General features: G+C 33.5%; 2 protein-coding genes across 2 annotated transcripts in view; both read right to left on the bottom strand.

Annotated features, from left to right (window-relative positions):
- LOC147071807 (uncharacterized) overlaps nucleotides 1-9,281 on the bottom strand; it is a 65,894-nt gene extending 56,613 nt beyond the window's left edge. The window contains exon 1 of the mRNA XM_085947668.1: nucleotides 8,139-9,281. Within this exon, the coding sequence (XP_085803794.1) occupies nucleotides 8,139-8,229 (91 nt within the window). The 5' untranslated portion in view covers nucleotides 8,230-9,281. The remainder of the gene's footprint in view (nucleotides 1-8,138) is intronic.
- Nucleotides 9,282-13,158: 3,877 nt separating this feature from the next.
- Nucleotides 13,159-18,989, bottom strand: MED18 (mediator complex subunit 18). Its single transcript, XM_085946802.1, has 5 exons — nucleotides 18,788-18,989; nucleotides 18,528-18,659; nucleotides 14,494-14,698; nucleotides 13,636-13,760; nucleotides 13,159-13,358 (listed from the first exon to the last, which is right to left on the bottom strand). Exons 1-5 carry the CDS (start codon nucleotides 18,884-18,886, stop codon nucleotides 13,239-13,241), a joined length of 681 nt encoding a protein of 226 aa, XP_085802928.1. The 5' UTR covers nucleotides 18,887-18,989; the 3' UTR covers nucleotides 13,159-13,238.
- Between the last annotated feature and the right edge of the window lie 199 nt (nucleotides 18,990-19,188).

The following is a 19,188-nucleotide window of genomic DNA, read 5'->3' on the forward strand; positions in this document are numbered from 1 at the left end:
TTGTCGTCGTGTTCTGATATATTCTAAAAGTTTCAAATATTAAGCTAGTCGGGAAGTTAGTTAAAAATCTTCAATCGTCCAATACAAATCTTGGACAAACAAGAATACGAGCTAATAAAAACGTGGTAAACGTGTAGCCCGAACCAGTAAATGGATTGTGTAATGACGTATGTTCTCTTTTTAAAGAATTCTTGTAATACGTGGATATTTCTATAAAATAATGTTTAAATTACTTTATTACGCGCCTAAGCGTGGCTTATAAATCACCTAGATAATATTATTATCTTATCACAAAACAACATGTAAAAAATTGAACTGATGACTGATGAGTGATGACACTGTATAAAAAATAAATCATTAAGTATGTTTAAAAACTAAAATATGTATATAATATTTTTATTGGTGGAGAACCGGCTGTTTTAATAAATTCTGACCGCAATTTCAATAAACACCTGTTTTATTAAAGGTAAATAAATGTTCAACATGGTGAATTAATAAACGATAAGATAGAGCTATCACTACACCATCGTGATAATTGAAAAAGATTGCATCTGGAACTTGAGAAGAAAAAGACTTTAAATTTTATATATTGTAATACCCGTTTTTATATGGAGGCTAATCTTTGATATTCGAGGCATTTCAAGTGAATGGAACCCACGCGAATAGCGAGGGAACTGTAGGTTCTTAGAAAGTGTTCACTTATAAAAATAATATACAATAATAAATGCAGATAATATTATGCACAGGAAGTATCAAGAAGTTACTGATTTAAACATGTAATATTGGAAAAAGAAAAACAAGAAAACAGGATATTGGAAATTGTATTTTCCCTCTCGAATAGACGCATTTAACAAGCCACAATAATAAATAATCATGCATGTTCAAGTGAATAATATTATTTTATTTATATTACCGTTTTTAATATTGCAACAAAACAATATAAACAGTATGTACGTTGAAAATATTGTATTTTTCCTCCAGAAATATAAACCTATGTTAAATTATTTTTTATTTAATTCCATTGTTTATAGTTATTTTAAAATATACGCAAAATATAAATGACGATTAAAGGATACCAGTTCTTTGCCCCCGTGCAATAACGTCTCAAGAATAAACAAACAATGTACATATAGAGTTATTTTTGATTGCGAATGTCTCAAATGATAATAGGATAAATAATTGTAATTAATACAATCGTATTAATGTTATCAATAAACATCTTACGTATAGCGTTGTTGTCTTCACTTATAATAACATGGATAACGTAGTTCATACATGATTTAAACGTAACTTTTTTAAGAGGAACCCTTGCATGATCTATGCATGGAGGCCTAATATTTTCAGCTACGCCGAAGGGGCCAGATTAAATAATGTGAATGTATAGTAAGCAGGATGATTATTCCTGGAGTCTAAAATGTTTGTATTGTAGGTACGTTCTGGTGGCATTTTATCATATTTTACTGTTCTAAATCCGAAACGCAATTTATTGCGCTAAGGCATAAAGCCCATTGACGCAGCGAGTGCGGCGCTCGCGCAAAATTTCTACAAGTGGCGCGTAAATCAACGAAAATACAACGTAATCAAATACGCCAGCGCCCACTGGATTTGACGACGCATTTTACGCGCGCGCCGCATGAATCATCGTTTTTTCGCGAATCACCGCTTCTCGGCGATACGAATGAAAGAAAATACAATGGAGTCCATTCATTGAACACAGTGAGTAAAAACACGCTGCGCGAGGCATAGTCGATCGACGGGCGGAAAGCAATTATTCAATTACAGAGAAGTCATTGTTTTATTTTATTGCGTGTTCAGTTTATCGCTGGTTGAATAATGTCATCGTAAATTTTAATTACAAGCCCGAAATAATATAATATTTTTATTGCTTTGTTATGAGAGGCGCTGTAATAATATTTATTTTGTGCTGCTTGGGCCGCTTATAACATAGGTGAAGGGTAATGCGCGGGAAGAGACGTGTGATTATGGTTATGAATAAACACTGCATACGCAGACTTCGCGCGCCCGACGCGTTCTGTGGGCACCATCGCTAACGGTAACCATAGAGTAAAAATACATAATGGTGCTTTATTTTTCCTTTGTGGCCACAATTATTATCTCCGCGAATAAATCAGTTCAAAAAAAGAATGCCATATAGATACCTACAGCCACATTTGTTATGAATGATAACGGTATGTATGTAATGTAGGCAATGTAACTGATAATATCGAAATTTACCATACCACGTGAATTGAATAAGTAGGAAGATATTTTAAATTACTTTTAATTAGGCACTGTAAAAACGCTTTCACGTACCTTCTCATGCGGTTTCATTGTTTTTCAGTCCATATTTCAAGATGAAAAAAAAACAATTGATCGTCGTTAATTTATTTTACCATTTTTTGTACAAGTATTTTACGGTTACTACATTATTCAGGAATATATAAAAACAATCTACTTGTGCAACTCAATTCAATTGGCTGTATGCTTTTTTTCTAGATGCCTTTATGGATACCTCGCATTTACTATCGAGTTTCTTCCAGGACTTTGGCACACGAACTAGGTACTCTACTTGATGCTAGTCAAATGAAAATTGTGCCGGCTGAGAAATATGCCTTATTGAAAACTATTCGTCTACCCGCATCGGGTATTGCTAATTTGGATTCGGCCAGGGCCTATGAAACCGTCACTGTTCTGGCAGAAGACACTAATTCGAAAACATGACATATTGAGTTAGTTATACCAAAATGTTCCTTATTTCAAACTTTACCGTCTGGAAACCTTCTTAATAAATAAACAGTCTTTATTTAAAGTCATCCTTTTTACGATTACGCAATAAACTCACATGATAGACCATTTCAAACATTTTAACAACTTCAAAGTCAAATTACTCAAAACTAATATTCTCCAGTTAGTGTGTTCTGCCAGAACAGAGACGATTAACCGCCTTGCAAAAACCCTGGAAGATTCTTTGTAGCGCAAGGCGGTGGTGATTCTGATGAATATTTTTTCGTATTCATTGGGAACTGAGAACTTGCTTGAAAATTACAGAAGAAATATTTCTTCAATATCGCAGTGATAGTTTTTAGAATAAGGTTGTAAGTGTATCCACGTGAGCGATATTGTCCGCGCGATCAAATTTACGGCCACGACGAGATCACCTTGCTTGGAAAAGGTGCTGTGTCGCCGACCTAAATAAAAGCACACGAAGATTTCCGTAAGCGGGTCAACCATGTCGCAAAATGCATTTATCCACGTCAATTTTAAAACGCTTCGAAATGGCTGCGAACCATGTCCTCAATAAATAAACCAAACAAACCTATGCCGCAAGCATATCAATCTGGAATATTAAAATTACGAAAATCCAAGCAATTGCAATGAGGAGCCGACAATGAGATAGGTATTACATTTTTTTTTAAATAATATAATATGGTCAGAATGACTAAAAAAATAAACACAAGTGTTTCTATGTCGAGTTCTACTTCTGTGTCTACCAGCTAGAGTTGGGTTTCGGGAATATCCCGACGGGAATTCTCTATAAATTTTCGAGATTTCCCATCCCGAATATCGAGAATTGAAATTTTTAGCATTTCGGGAAATCCCGGATCTCGAGAATCTTTTCTCGGGATTCGGAATTTCTTTATTATCAAATGTTAATTGAACAACGATTTTCTATATTAAAAAAGTGGACATAAAACACAAAACGTTCAAAGACTGATCGGGGCATTAAACACAATTAAGCCAACGTCGGCTCAAAATGAGCGCAATATTTACAACATCAGGGAATTTTGTGTCTCAAAAGCGTACGCGATTGTCAGACGCAGCGATTGACAGTCTGTTTTTTTTTAAATTCTATTTTAATAAGTAATTTTTTCAATTATTTTTGTTTCCCTACTTCTATTTTGTTTGTCTTCTTACATTAATAAAAAAAATTACATTTTTTTTGGAATTTGTCTGTTTTTACACTGATTTTAGGAGTTTCACAGGTTTTTTTTAAATTTCCCGATATCTCGAGAATTCTCAAGAATTCTTTTCTGGAAATCCAGAATCTCGAGAATTCAAAATTTCATCATTTTGGGAATTCCCGAATCTCGAGATTGAGATTTTCTCGGGAAATACCCAACTATATTTACAGCTGTATAGACACGCTATGTCTTCGTCGACGTGTGGGAGAGTGGTAACTCCATGATACGTGATATTTTTTATGAGCAGCACCAAACCGCTCCGCAGGATCTGTCAGAATTTCAGCGTTTCTATCATTTATGACATTCACTACATACCTACTCTGCCATATTCAATAGGTACTGAAAAAATAGAGGTTCATATTATTATTGTGCCGAGTATGTGTATCGAACCAATATTCTATACCTACGGATGGATTCATACTCGTACATCAAAATATTAAATATCACTAAATGACAGAAACCCGAAAAAGTCGACGGTAATTCTGAAAATTAGTAGTTGCAGTTAAAATTCCGCTTCGCTCAGTGACCAGACCGGGCTCAGGGATTTCTCTCCTGAGCTTACGGGATTTATATTTCTTCAATCCTGCAATTCCGCGTTTGGACGAAACAAATAAAATATATTCCATTTGTTTTAGGGCCCTCTCATATTATTTTGATTGCTAAAATATAAACTGTGTCTAGTGTTTACGAACAACAAGCTGCTAAAAATCAGGAACTGGAAAAGACGTGCGGGGTACCGTTCCGGCTCGACTTGAACTGTAGCGCCATCGAAGAAGAAGTGTTTACGACATAATATAAGATACATAAAATCGTACGTCATATGATACAACAATAGGTATGTGTTATCCAGTTATTCGGACCAATACATAGTATAGTGTGGTGCCGCACTGCCGCAGGCAAAAGTTTTTTTCAATAAAGCAAAGTTGCCAGTTAAATCTACTTGTTCCGCATGTAGTATGGATTTATTTGACATCTAATAAATCTGAAATCTGCAATGCGGACACAGCTGACAACATGATATGCCACGATTATTATGGCTAACTTTCACTGCAACCATTCATTGTGCACGAATAACAGCAGTGTTGCCAGTCAGCGAAACTTGACTTTTTAAATCCGAAAAGAAATATTAATGCGAGACAGTTGCCGAATAATAAAATGTCATAAAAATATGCCAAAACTTCAGCAGAATTTTAATATCGCCTTACGTGAGTATTTTAATTGCTTTATTAGTCTTTGATACTAAAGTATACAAATGTGGAATTTCAGCAAAAAAAAAGTAAGTTTATTTCTTATCAGATACTTAGGTGATTTATTTGTAATTAGTGTGCGTATGTCGTCCAATATCACATTACCACGAATTGTGTGTAAGTTAATTTATTTATACCAGTGATACACAACCTTTATTAAATTTATAATTATTCGCGAGCCGTATAAGTACATATTATAAGATACTTCGGTCACTCTCCACTCTGCATCACGTACATGTTTACAAAATGAATCTCAGTGTCATCGATAGTAATATCGCTGACACTGCATGCTACATAGGTACTACCAATCGGCATTCCTTGCCATCAAGGAACATTTTGATTTTCTCTAAAAGTGAGAAGGCAGATCAACCAGATTTTTCTGGTGTACGTTGGGCTCTAAGCACTATTCTCGAGGCCTCGATCTGAAAGATTTTGAGTCTTAAAGGACAGCACGTTGGATAATATGGATAATATTTTGTGACAATCATTGCATGTTTTCGCATTTTGTTTAGTCGGTCGCGATGGGTGGCATGGAGGGTCGCGGGTTGTTCACCGCTGATTTATAATAATATGATGTACAGTGCAACAATATAAGCCTACTTAATTCTGAAGAATAATAAAATAAAACTAATCAAACGAATGGTTAAGGCGGAAAATATACAATATTATATTTAGTACATAAAAACCTTTATACGTAAACATGATTAAATAAATACAAGCGCCCTTGAAGACTTGGTATGTGCATGTAAAATACCATAGAAAATAACTACGATTCGTATTCTAATCCTTATTTTGAATTAACTTTGCGCCAATTTGTATGACAGCAACATTTTTCTTGGAAATTGAATGCTTCAAGGTAAACATGGCAATATTTTTTTATTCTTATCGTATTTAAATGGCCATAATGATGTTAATGTGTCAGAGCATGTCAGAGATAGGATCAGTTAAATGCCCCCCCCCCCCCCCCATTAAATCATTTCTTCACCTATTTTAAAATGCGTAAAATGGCATAAAAATTGAAATCCTTAGTAAATAAAAAAAATTCTATTAACGTAATGCCACTTTAAACGATTATTCGATCTATAGTTCTCCAAATTGGGCGCTTCATTAATCGGAGGGCGTTACTGGCCCCATCGGCACCAAGGAGCATTGAGAGGCAAGTTGGCAATAAGAAAACCCTAAAGCCGGGTACTCATTAGCGAGCCGTAACCGTGACCGTTGCCGATACAGTAACTACTTAGTATGGAAGCCAAATAATTAGTTCGCAAGTCCAATATATAATTAGTTTGCATCTAGAGCTGGTTAAAGTATCTGGAACGGTCACCGTTATATCGATATAACCGAAATATAGGTTCTAATATAATATTATATTATACATCAGGGAAACAATAATAAATGTCTTGCGGTGATGCATGACTGCAGGTGTGTCTGTGCTCTGTATATTCAAGTGGACAAAAGCTTAACAATGTGTGTATAGCACAGAACAGATAATAAATAGAATACCGAGAGGCTATATTCAATACGCCGCATCTTGATGCAGGGTTTTGAATGTGTGAGTGTCCTACGAAAATGAAGCACGCATTATGCACGTGCAATAGTGTGTGTAATACACCAACATTAAATGAGCGTAAATGCATAAACCGAGAGCAGTTTTTAGTATTCGACGTAAAACGTATTCTTAACACGTGTGTAAGTTTAACTCGGATTCTTCCTTACTCGAGTCGGTTACCTGCTTCGCCTTACCCGTTACGTATTTCAGTTCCCATTATATCTGAGTTCCCTGGTGTATAGTGTTATCGCTACCATTTAAAGCCGGTTCCAGGACAAAACAGAACAACGATAAATATAAATATGACCTTTCAGGAAAAATATAAATTTAATATTGGAATTGTCCTATCTCTATTATGTTGATAGATTTTTAATAGCACAGATTTTCAATACGCCATAGTAAATCAAATTATATACTTACCTAATTTCTGCATTCCTAATCGCTAGAAATCCTCAAATAAACGGGACTTAACCGGTGTTGCCGGCAAGCTTAGGATATCTCATCTTAATCAATATAATATGTTCAAAATGATTGGGTGACTAGGTACAACGAAATAATGACCTAACCTAACCTAAATAGATTCCACAAAAATTAATGTTTCATTTTTCCCCTGGCTGTTTTGTTTTGTCATGTTCTGTTTTGTCCGGTTACCTATATTTCAGTTCAAAATTTTATATTTTTGGAAATAGGTATAACGATTAGAGTTTGGTGTATCTTTTTGAATGTAAAAATTGCATAAAAATACATTTTAAATTTTCCCCGGGGTACCTAGTGTGTCAAAAAAATAACGGACGAATTACATATTATTTATTGTAGAATAAATAATATTGGAAATATTTTATACAATGGATCTCGTTTTGATCACAATTTGATGACTACCTAGTTAAATAATTTAATAAATTATTGTGTTGTAAAATTGATATTATTTAGGTAGATAAGTATACATGCTACCTGTGTTAACATATTTTATTCACAAAAAAAAAATACTTTCTTTTTCGACTTTCACTTTTACTATAATCAAACTAATTCAACGTGACATTGCAAAAGTTTCGAGACATTAATAATTATATTTGGGACTTAAATCAATACGTCAATGTAAAAATCCACCTTCACAATTTAAAACAGTTTTACTGTTGATATTACACTAAATGCGTGAAAAACACAATTTGTACAATATAATATTATTATAAATATTATGTAAAATAATATGTTCTTTCAAAAAATAATAGAAACTACAAATTTAATGTATAATTGATCCACCACAAAACCTGGCAACCCTATTAGGTAGGGTTAATCGAACTGTGTGGGGGTGAATGTCCCCGCGTCTTTTTTTAAAAATTTGTAAGTTGTATGTAGGGTAAAATAATTAAAACAACTTACCGATATGGGCCAGATCGATGATAGGTATCTGACATTTGGCGAGAAGAGTATCAGACATCTCATTTGGAGGGACCATCATCTTGCAAGACATCTTTGCGACCAAAAACTGGATTCGTATTACCGAGTGTTTGAACTTTTTTAGAATGGGTCTCTCAGGAGAGTTCAAGGAATGAAAATGAAAGGAGGGCTAGGAAACACTAACAGCAGTGTGATTAACTTCTGTATGTATCAAATCAATTGACATTCATTCAGAATCACAACTATTTTATTGAATTATGCCAGTCTATTTTTTTCCTTTTTGACAGTTGGTTGATTACTTGAAGCGGTAAAAAGTAAAGGATAGAATATAAAAACGCGGATGCGCCGTCTCTGTCAGACAGTACGTGCGAAAAGGAGATGAACGTACAATATTTTGGAAACAATGACAGATTGCGTCGACTCTGCTTCCCTCTGGCAGTAAGGTTTGCGCGAGACAGGTAGATGAAAGGACGTCGGATGATGTTACACCACGATTACTCCGATATCTCACACGGCTGGTTCAAGAATAGAACAAAGTGGCCAAAGATTATGAAAGCACTGTTAAAGTTTGTTGAAATTATGGATAGTTTCTTGATTATTTCTTGTATAAAAACGTTCCGAACACATTTGAAGGACGGAGTAATGCCTCACTTGGTTATAAAAGATGATGTCGAAACGACCGAAAGGTCTGAGACTACCGTTACACATTAAAAAAGTTAGTTTGGTTACAGGAAAACGACACAAAATAACTTGAGTTGAAGTAGAGTTTTTCACGAGATTTTGTTTAAGTAACCAGCCAGACAACGCAGATTTATAACTCCAATATCCCAAAGAATATATTCCACACTGCCGCCCCGCGGTTGCACTCTTTCATATGGCTTTGTAATTTATTCTTGGCGGAAAGAAGCCAAGCCAAGTTAACCAACTCGAATGTCTATTTTCCTGGGATTGGGAGCTCAGATAGTTCTCGCGAAGTTTGCGACATTTAATCGAGATCTCGTCAGATTAGATAGTAATAACCCAATAGCAGAGCTAATCAAGAGATGTTCAAATAACGACACGTTATGCGAACGGTGCAAAACAAGACAACGACCAAACGACGCGGGCGAGTAGCTAAACTGAACTGAGCGACGAGAACGAGAGATCTGATTTGCACGGAAGTCTGTGAGAGTGAGCAAGAAAGAGAGACATTCGAGAATCTTTCTAACAGGGCTGGTAAAACTATATCATCGTACATTTTATATATCGTACAGAGACAAACCTTTAAAATTAGTCGGTACAGATCGGTTATGAGGAATACAGCGGAAAACACATTTTGAAAATACCCGATATACTGGATTATTTGTAAGCTTGGGTTAGTTTAGGTTAGGTTAGGTTTGGTTAGGTTAAACTAACAAATAATCCAGTATATCGGGTATTTTCAAAATGTGTTTTCCGCTGTATTCCTCATAACCGAACTGTACCAATTAGTTTTATCAAAATATATTTTTGAAACGATATTAAATACTTAGTGTTTATTAGATGGACAGATTAACATGCAGTGCTGCAATCTTTTTGTTGCCGAATTATAGTACGCGGTCCAATAAATTATAGTATTTCGGAAAAAGTTATAGTACGCGTTGTCATTATTTTTGTCGAAAATATAAAGGTATTTAGTTTCTCAGAAAAAAAAGTAACGAAGAATTTGAGAAATTCCAATGCCCTTTTTAAATTCTTATCAGCGAATTTAAGAAATTCCATTTCAAATCAAAGTAAGGAGCTTTTTTTACAAAAGCAAATTTTTTCTCTTCTCGCCAAATTTCCTTTTACAAAATATTAGTGCATCAATTTATAACACAGAAATTTCGAAATTTTAGTACTTTTGGCATATTTGTAATGTTGATATAACTTTTTTAAGATAAAAATACATTTCTGATCAAAATTATAGTATTTTTGGCGTACTATACCGCTTTAATATCGTACATAGTACGAAGACCAAAATTATAGTACAAATACTTTAATTGCTAGTTTTTCCAACCGTACTATAATAATAATTATATTATTTGTACTATAAATTGGTGCAAAGTGCTATAATTTTATAATAATATGTTGAAGGAGATTTGGCGAGACGAGAATAGAAGTTTGTTCGAAAGAGGTAAAAAAAGCTCTTCACTTTGATTTGAGAGATTTCTTGAATTCGCCGGTAAGCATTAAAAGGCATCATGATTTCTCAAATTTTCCGCAATTTTTTTTCCTGAGAAACACAATACCTATACATTTCCAACAAATGACAACGCGTGCTACATACTATAATTTCTTGAACCGCGTACTATAATTCGGTGATAAAAAGATGGCAACACTGTTAGCATGTCTTCTCATAGAATATAGATCATTCTACTTGTACAACGTGTCGTACTGGTTCTTTTTTCTTTTGACCATGTCCGATCCTAATAGGATCATAATATGGGCCTCCACAGAGAGGAGGTTTGTATTAACAGATTTTACTGGTCGTACTAGTTCACTTGTTTCATATTTGTGACAACCTTGATACGACCGCAATGATTGGTTGAAAGTTTTGACACTCTGCACAGTCACCACAATTTAATGTAATGTCGGGTCGACGAAAAGTATGAATATGGAACAATATTTACATGAGTTAGGTATTTGTATTTTGGTCAATGACGTCCGGTGGGGGAAGGCAGATCATACGTTGCACAGGGGCGGCACATCATAAAGGGTGGCGAGTGAAGGAACGAATACAAATATTACAAAGCTGGTGTTACAGCAGACTATGCGGTGACTTCATCGGAAAGTATCGACATCTTAGTACAAAATAATCGACGCAAAAAATCCTGACAACATAACTATGCATTAATTATTGCTGTATTGTAATACGATGTAATGGTGATTTATCACATAGATAATTTTATTACAAAAGTGCCTCCATACTTGTCAGCGATACAGACGTCCATGTAACTAAAATCTCCACTATTTGATAATAAGGTTTTGTGGTAATCCTCTAATTCTCAGTATATGGTGTGTATATCAATAATTTATTATTTTGTGTAATTATTTGTATTTAAGATAGCCGAAAATAAATAGGTAAGTAGGGTAGGTATCTAACGAAACTAAATATGAAAGGGATTCTAAATTTGCTTAATAGCGGTAATTTACCCATGTACATTACTGATTTCTGTAATCATATTAATAGCACAAGATAAATATTTACCATTTTTGCACTGTGTTTGCATTGTTGCACCAAGGTACTGTGGGATTTTTTAATTGATTACGTTTGAATAAGATATAAAATAAATAATATATGGTTACCTTATTAGGTAGTATGGCCTCTATAAATAATTTGCACAACACAGGCTGTTGTGCAAACTTGTTGACCATGTATGCATGGTATTATTCGAAATGTTGCACATAAAAAAATCTTTAGATTGTCGAGGGAATCAAAACGTATAAAATTAATTAACTTGTTTAATAGTTAATATATTATTATGTATAAGTATTTTTAAAATATTATTTCAAAAATCTCTACCTACATTAAGTTTAATTAATATCCAAGGTTTATTACTAGATTTACAGGTGATACATATCATGTAAAAAAGGGAGGTTTAATTATTTTTTGTTTGAAGAAATTTAATAGTTTTTGTCATTCATAGCATAGAGCTTGAAAATCTCACCCAACTTCACTGTGAAGGTGAAAACAAATTCAAAATCAGTAGGTACAATAATTTTATAAAAATATCAGTGTTCAATTTTTTTTGAATTGATAGGTACATAAATATATTAGGTATTATCTTTGATTGATAACTTTATAAACATATCGTACCTGAAAATGAGAGTTTATCGAAATTGATATTCATTGTGATATAATTTGGTAACTGGAAAGGGTGTTCCCCGACATAATACCTCGAGAGTGATTGTTTCCAAAAGGTTGGTAATATCGTATTGACATATATTTTGCAGACTGTTGTTTAACAGAAACAATGATGTCACCGGGCAAGGTGCCGTCCATAAGTAGAATTAAAATGCCACCCCCTTCTAATTCTAGTCTCAAAATTGTATGTTAATTTATTACATAGTGCATTTTATTATTTCTTCTTGTTTATTTTAAATGGACAAATAATGATGTAATAAAAATCTTTAAGATGGTACACGAGTGAAATACAAAAATGCAATTTTTCGAGACAATAATAATTGTTTTCCTAACATAACATACATCATATGAATAAACCAATATAATATGATTCTTTTGAAAGATAGATATGTTTATTATATGAATTCTTTCTTCTTCTTTCTTTTGACCATGTCCGATCCTAATACAATCTTATTATGGACCTCCACAGGATATTAAAAGATTTTTTGTTTTTATTAGAAATGGATGTTAACCACTGCTCAACCAATCAGGTCCATACTTTTGTCTTCAAACACAAATTGAAATATGTTATAGATATACAGTTAATTAAGATATATTAATATGTGTATTTGCCAGACGATTGCCAGTGAATATGAAGTATTTTGGAGCCCTTGGAAAATAAATCAATCCAATGAATATCAATCCCAGCATGAAAATAGTAACAGAAAACCACAATACGAATCTATTTAGTCAACGAAAAACACAACCACGGCATTAAACTTCTGACATTAACGTTTAGAGTAGATCCATCAACCCCACAAACCCTCGTTCTAATAAAACCTACTCGTAAAAGTTGTATTATTGCTATTCCTTCCATTATTTTCCAGACATATGCAGTGCATTTACTACTTGCCTATTTTTTTAACAAGACAGCGCTGTTCTCATCTGTTTTCTGTGTCCAACTTATGCAAAGGTGTCTTTTTTTAAATACAGGCGATTCCGTTTAATTGGGCCATCAGTGAATTTGGGCAGCTGCTTATTTTTATTATTATGTAAATAACATGTTACCGCTCGGAGATCTTAGGTGCTTTTCTGATTTAATATTCCAATAAATATTTACAGGTAACTCTACTATACTAGTTAACATATTAAAAGATATTCTATTTTTATTTACTTTATTTTTATACCATTATACATAAAAAATGAGAATATTAATTATTATTTAAATAGAATTTAATTTACGGCACATGACCAAGACGTTTGTAATCTATCTTTTCCAATTGTACTAAAGGTCGGAGCTGGTCAGCAAACACTTTCATATCGTCTGCGATCGCATCCTGGCCAGAAGGTGCCAAAACCTGAAATAACAAAGTGAAATTAATTCATTGGTGACATATCATATTATATTAACCGGACGCCGTTCAGAAGTGCAATACTCTGCACTTTTATGACTCAACTCTGCAAATTCACTGGGGCCAATATCACACCCCACAGTGAAACTACAATAGGTAAGGTTGAGATGGCTGATCTAGAGGGAAATAGGTTGTCTTTGTGATTATCCTACATTCTATTACTGAAGGTTTATAGGGATAAAGTAAGTAATTGCACTAGATGTAGTTTAAACATGTTAATTACCGATAGTTCAACAAGATAACTCTGCGATATGGGCTCATAGACCTCGTTAAGCTTTGTCAGCATCGATATCATCTTAAACACTTTGGCTACGGTAATTTTCATTCTTCCTTTTCGAAACATGTATCCTGAAAAATTAAGATCATAAAAATGTTTTAGAAATATTATCTGCAAATATACAGGTAACCCTCGTTCATCACGACTCAGGTTAGTGTGAATTAATAATATCATAATAGATTTATTATATTTTTTTTGTTCTGTACTTATTTTGACATGTGCGATGTGCCAGGAATCGTCATAATGAATTGAATCATGCGCGAGTAATCAGATTAGTTGACTGTTATCGACAAATTTTACATAATAAGTGCAGACAGGCCAAGCAGGGTAAATTATGTAGATTCTTTTTTGCAACGCGGAACAACGTGAATGTTATTTTTTCAGTTTATTGCAAAGTTTTGTTATAATTATGAAGTTTATTTTGTTATTAATTTTGTTTAGTTGATTAATAAAGTATCCAAAACATATCCCCCACGATAAACGATAGTTAAGTATAATTCAATATCGCCTTTTTTTCTAGAAAAAAGCTCTGGTCCATTATGCTTGATATTGATATAATGAGAATCATCATTCATCATGAAAGTAAATAAAGATATTATGTAACAATTATTATATAGTCATATTCATTATATTTTACTGCAATCTGTCAGCACTACTAAGCGAATATATATTATACCTATTACAATATAGTATAATAAATAAGTTTATTTTAATGATTTTGAAATAGAGGTATTGTTAATTTTACAATATTATCTATGTAATAATAAGTTTAATGTATTCTATGCAAAAACATGCCTACTGTACCTCTGACACTGTATTCAAAATCGATTCTGCAGCCAAGTTCGGTGAGGAATTCCACTACCATCCCACTGCAAGCGATGTCTATACTTGACCGAACCACCGTCGGTCGAGATTTATCTCCCAGTTCTGGTTGACCGATGTATCGGAGTTGGTAAGGCATGTCAGGGTAGTCTAGTGCCTTTCTCACTCGTAGCAATAGTGGGGCAGACTGAAAATTAAAAATACTATGTTACATTGAGTTTCGGATCAAATGAAACAACCAAAAAAATTGCTTAGTTATGAACCTCTTCATGTTGATTTTATAAAACCCATCTTCTCTATTCATTCTTCTATACCACTGGTCTTCAAACTGTGTTCCGCAGAACCCCGGTGTTACGCAGCACCTCTCTGGGGGGGGTTCCCTGAGTCAAAAAAAAATTCGACAAATAGACCTAGACTTCAACAAATTGACACACCCCAGTCACTAAATATAATGCAAGGGTAGAAGACAGCTGGGTAACGAGTTGATGCTACTAGTGAGTGAATTACATTAATTTTATGTTAAAATTTTTTAATAAAAAATACAATAATTATTGTCTTTATATAAAGTAACTATAACACATTGATTTACTTTGAATGTTATTTTAAGATATATTAATCCTAAGGATGGGATGGGGTTCCCCAAATAAAACTTAATATTCTAAGGGTTCCGTGAGTCGACAAAGTTTGAAGACCACTGTTCTACACCAAGGAATCATTCTCTTTCGAATTGTTCTTATATTTACATGTTCAATACTTTCGTTTAATCACCACAGTACATGATCGTTACTTGATATTTCTACTCAACTTGTTGCTGATTTTTTGTACTTAATCTTTTTAATTTCTTATTTATTGATAAATTGTATTGTGTTATATATTATAAGTTACCGGAATGTAAAACTTTATTATTATTATTCTGTGTGCTCGGTTTTACTGTTGTATTTTATATATTATTTTTGTTTATAGGCCATGTGCCATTTATAAACAAATAAACAAACACTATTAAACCCTTTAAATTCAAAGAAGGAAAGACAAAACATTAAAGCTGATTATATCTATTTTTACTCTATATTAATTTATTAATAATTAGTAGAATGGAACACACGGGTCAGAGGCTGCCCATAAGTCAGTTGTAGACCATCTTCTGATATCACTAATGTCAGGGCTAAAAAGCTTCATTCCATCTACGCAACGACATTCATGAATTATTCTCTGAAGACAGAAGCAAGTCAGAGCGTTTTTTGTAAATGCGCTGAAGAGAAATAGTAAAGATACACATTGTAAAAACAACAGCTCATAATTCACATTTTTAAATGTAGAAATCACAATGAACATATGAGTCGTATAGTTCCTATATACGATAAGTCCACTTTGATAAAATGTTGGCAAACTAAATATTTTCATTTAATACAACTTCTTCTTATGAAAACCTATGATTGAATTTATATTATGGTGGTGTGTTGTTTTTATACAAATATTCACAATAAAATTAATCATTTTCGTAGCAGTAAAGGAGAAATTGATAAAAGAGTGATCGACTTATCGGCATTTGAAACTAACTGTCAAATTTATCATATTTAGGAACCCAGTAGGTGTGACTTATCGGTCTTTGTTTCTCAACACTAAAGATAAGTGGTTGACAAGTATAGGGTAAATAAAAAACAATTATTATTTCAATAATTACAAAAATTATTTGTTAGAATTGGTGATGTGAGAATTTTCGTAGTAATAGCCTTTAGGAACCGATCAACTGAACCAAATTTTGGAGCGCTGGCGGTAGTAAAAAATGTCATCATTATCTCAATTTTGACCAAAAGTGGACTTATCGTATATAGGAACTATACGACTCATATTACATATATTATATAGCACGTTTATGCAATATTATTACTGATAATAAACAAGATTCGGTACAAGTCTGTCTACTGGAAGCCAGGCGGGAACAGCGGCAATTTTCATAGCTGATTTCGGCAAAATTCATGAATTCAAGAATGATAACCTAACCCAGTGGTCGGCAAACTGTGGCTCTTTGGCCCCTTGAGTGTGGCTCTACCACAAATGACCACGTACGGACTCAAATAGTGAAAGATAGAACAGTCAAAATGTCTTCGAATATAACCAACCAGCAAGTCGAAGATCTTAAAGTGGTTTCAGCTTTATCAATAGCAGTTTACGAGTCTTGTTACATAAATGATACTGCACAAATTTGTACGATTTATTTCATCTACTGGTCTTAAAGAAGAACTTTTAGGATTATTGGCACTCAAATGTCAAACACGCGGAGAGCATATTGCAAATGCTGTTTTTTTAGTTGAAATGGAGAGTGAGTACGCAGATCTTCTGCTGCATAATAAGGTACGTTGGTTAGCAAGAGGAAACGTTTTAAAATTTTTCGCTTACTTATTAATTGAAATTAAAGCATTTCTCCATGTGAAGGGTGTTCACTATCCAGAAATAACGGATGATCAGTTAATCCAAAAAAATATTTCATGGTGGACGTTATGTCTCATCTAAATCAGCTTAATCGTAAACTGCGGGGGGAAGGAAACACATTTTTTTCGATGTTAGAAGAAGTTATTTCGTTCGAAAACAAATAATCCCTTTTTCTCAAAATTTCGAAAGAGAATCTTTGCTAACTAAGCCTGCTGAAATATCGCCAAGAAAATCATTCTGATATTGACATTTTCTATTTCAAAACAACAATTTTAAATAAGAGGGAAGCTTTTCTCAACAGGTTTCAGGAATTCAGAAACAGCAAAGCGACGTCAGTTTTTGTTAAAAAAAACCTTTTAATGCTGAGGTAACAGAATTAATTTTTTCCCCCTTAATGTTGACATTGGCAACTTTGAAATGCAATTGCTGGATTTAAAAATAAAGAATAATTATGGAGCTCTACATTTGAACGTCTCTGTGCTGATTGGATATATTGGAGAAAAACAAATATGAACATGGTTCACAGCACAAGTAGTCTGCTTTGAAAAACCTGGAGAAGGAAGACATGATGATTTATAACACCTCGAATAGTATTCCTGACTCATATGATCAGTTGAAAAAACTAGCGTTTGCCGTACTTTCACTTTCCGGTTCTACATATTCATGCGAACAATCTTTTTCAAGCATGAACCTTATCAAGAGTAAATTGAGAAGTTGTCTTATTGATGAGAACCTGGAATCGTGCCTAAAATTAAAAACAACATACAAACCTGACTTCCCCAAACTTTTCAAGGAAATGGATATTAAGTGTTTGTCATGATTTAATAAAATTGTATGGATACTTTACTTACAATTTAATTTTTATCAATAAATACGATCATTATTAAGTATGATATCAAGTTTTAGTTTATTTTTTTATTTTTAGTTATAGTTTAATTAAGATTTAAAACTTGAATTAAAGTTTATTAAGTTACTAAACAGTGTACCTACATATAATATATACTTTAGGTTTAAGAAATTTGGCTCTCTGAAGAAATCTCAATCGTTGTACTGTTGATATTTGGCTCTTTTGACTAATGAGTTTGCCGACCACTGACCTAACCTAACAAAAAATCCATTATATCGGTTATTTTCAAAATTTGTTTGCCGCTGGCTTCCAATAGACAAGAATCTAAGATTCAATTCGAGCTTTCGATGACAATGTCAAATGAGACAATGGCGGTCACAGGGATTTATCCATAGTCGTCTTTTAATTGAAATTTAAATATAAAACGCCGGCTAGACGCTCATGCCTTACGACAAGGTTACCTGTGCAACCGGTTTGTATCGGGAAGCCCGTGTGTATGGACGGGAAAACTGAAGCTAGCGCAAACCGAAAACAAGTAAAAATGAGACTCAAATGACCTAATCAGAGCGCGATATGAAATGTAATTGACGCAAAAATTTACATTAACGTTTGCCTCCTGTCTCATGATTAATAATTACGAATCAAATGATAATGCTCCCAGTCTTAACAGCTATTGTACAACGTCATGCTCTCTTCAGAGCTGCTTATTATGAAAAAGATTGATTTAGTTAAGTATCACCTGTTGGGTAGGTCCTCTGAGACTGAAACAAACTTCTTGGTCGTTGAAAGTCTCCGGCCCAGAGTCGACATTGTCACACAAGCCTCGCAACCTATGTAAAAGGACTTCAACAGCAGAATCTAGAACAGAGCCCTGTAGAACCATAATAAAATTGATTAAAAAAAATATATTCCAACAGGGATTTTATTATTGGTCCAACTTGGGCTATTCAATGAACTATTGTAATATATGGGAAATTTAGGATATATAAGCCAAACAACCTGTAGCAGATATTCTTGGTTAGGAATTATATTCGCCTTCAAAGCCTGACTTAAGCTATCCATAGCAGTGCTGACAGGAATTGAGGTATTAACTGCCATGTTTTTATATTAAGATTCACCGTAAATATAAATAAAGATTTAATGTAAGGCAAATTATAATTTTTAAAGATAAATAAATTATTGACATTAATAAACGTCAAGCTTGTGTACCACAGATAATAATATTGTATACGATCATAGAGCTCATAGAGATCAGAGAGCTGCCAACTATTTGACGGAGAAATAAAAAAGTGTACTTTGGCAACACTAAATAGGTAGGTACATTTTCAGACAAGAATAAAAATGATTATTTTTATAAAAAACAATGTGTCATGATACAAAATTACCCTAATAAGTACCTC

This window comes from Rhyacophila brunnea, unplaced genomic scaffold, assembly GCF_057557595.1.
Source record: "Rhyacophila brunnea isolate RB1 unplaced genomic scaffold, BYU_Rbru_1.0 scaffold_2, whole genome shotgun sequence".
NCBI classification, from domain to species: Eukaryota; Metazoa; Arthropoda; class Insecta; order Trichoptera; family Rhyacophilidae; genus Rhyacophila; species Rhyacophila brunnea.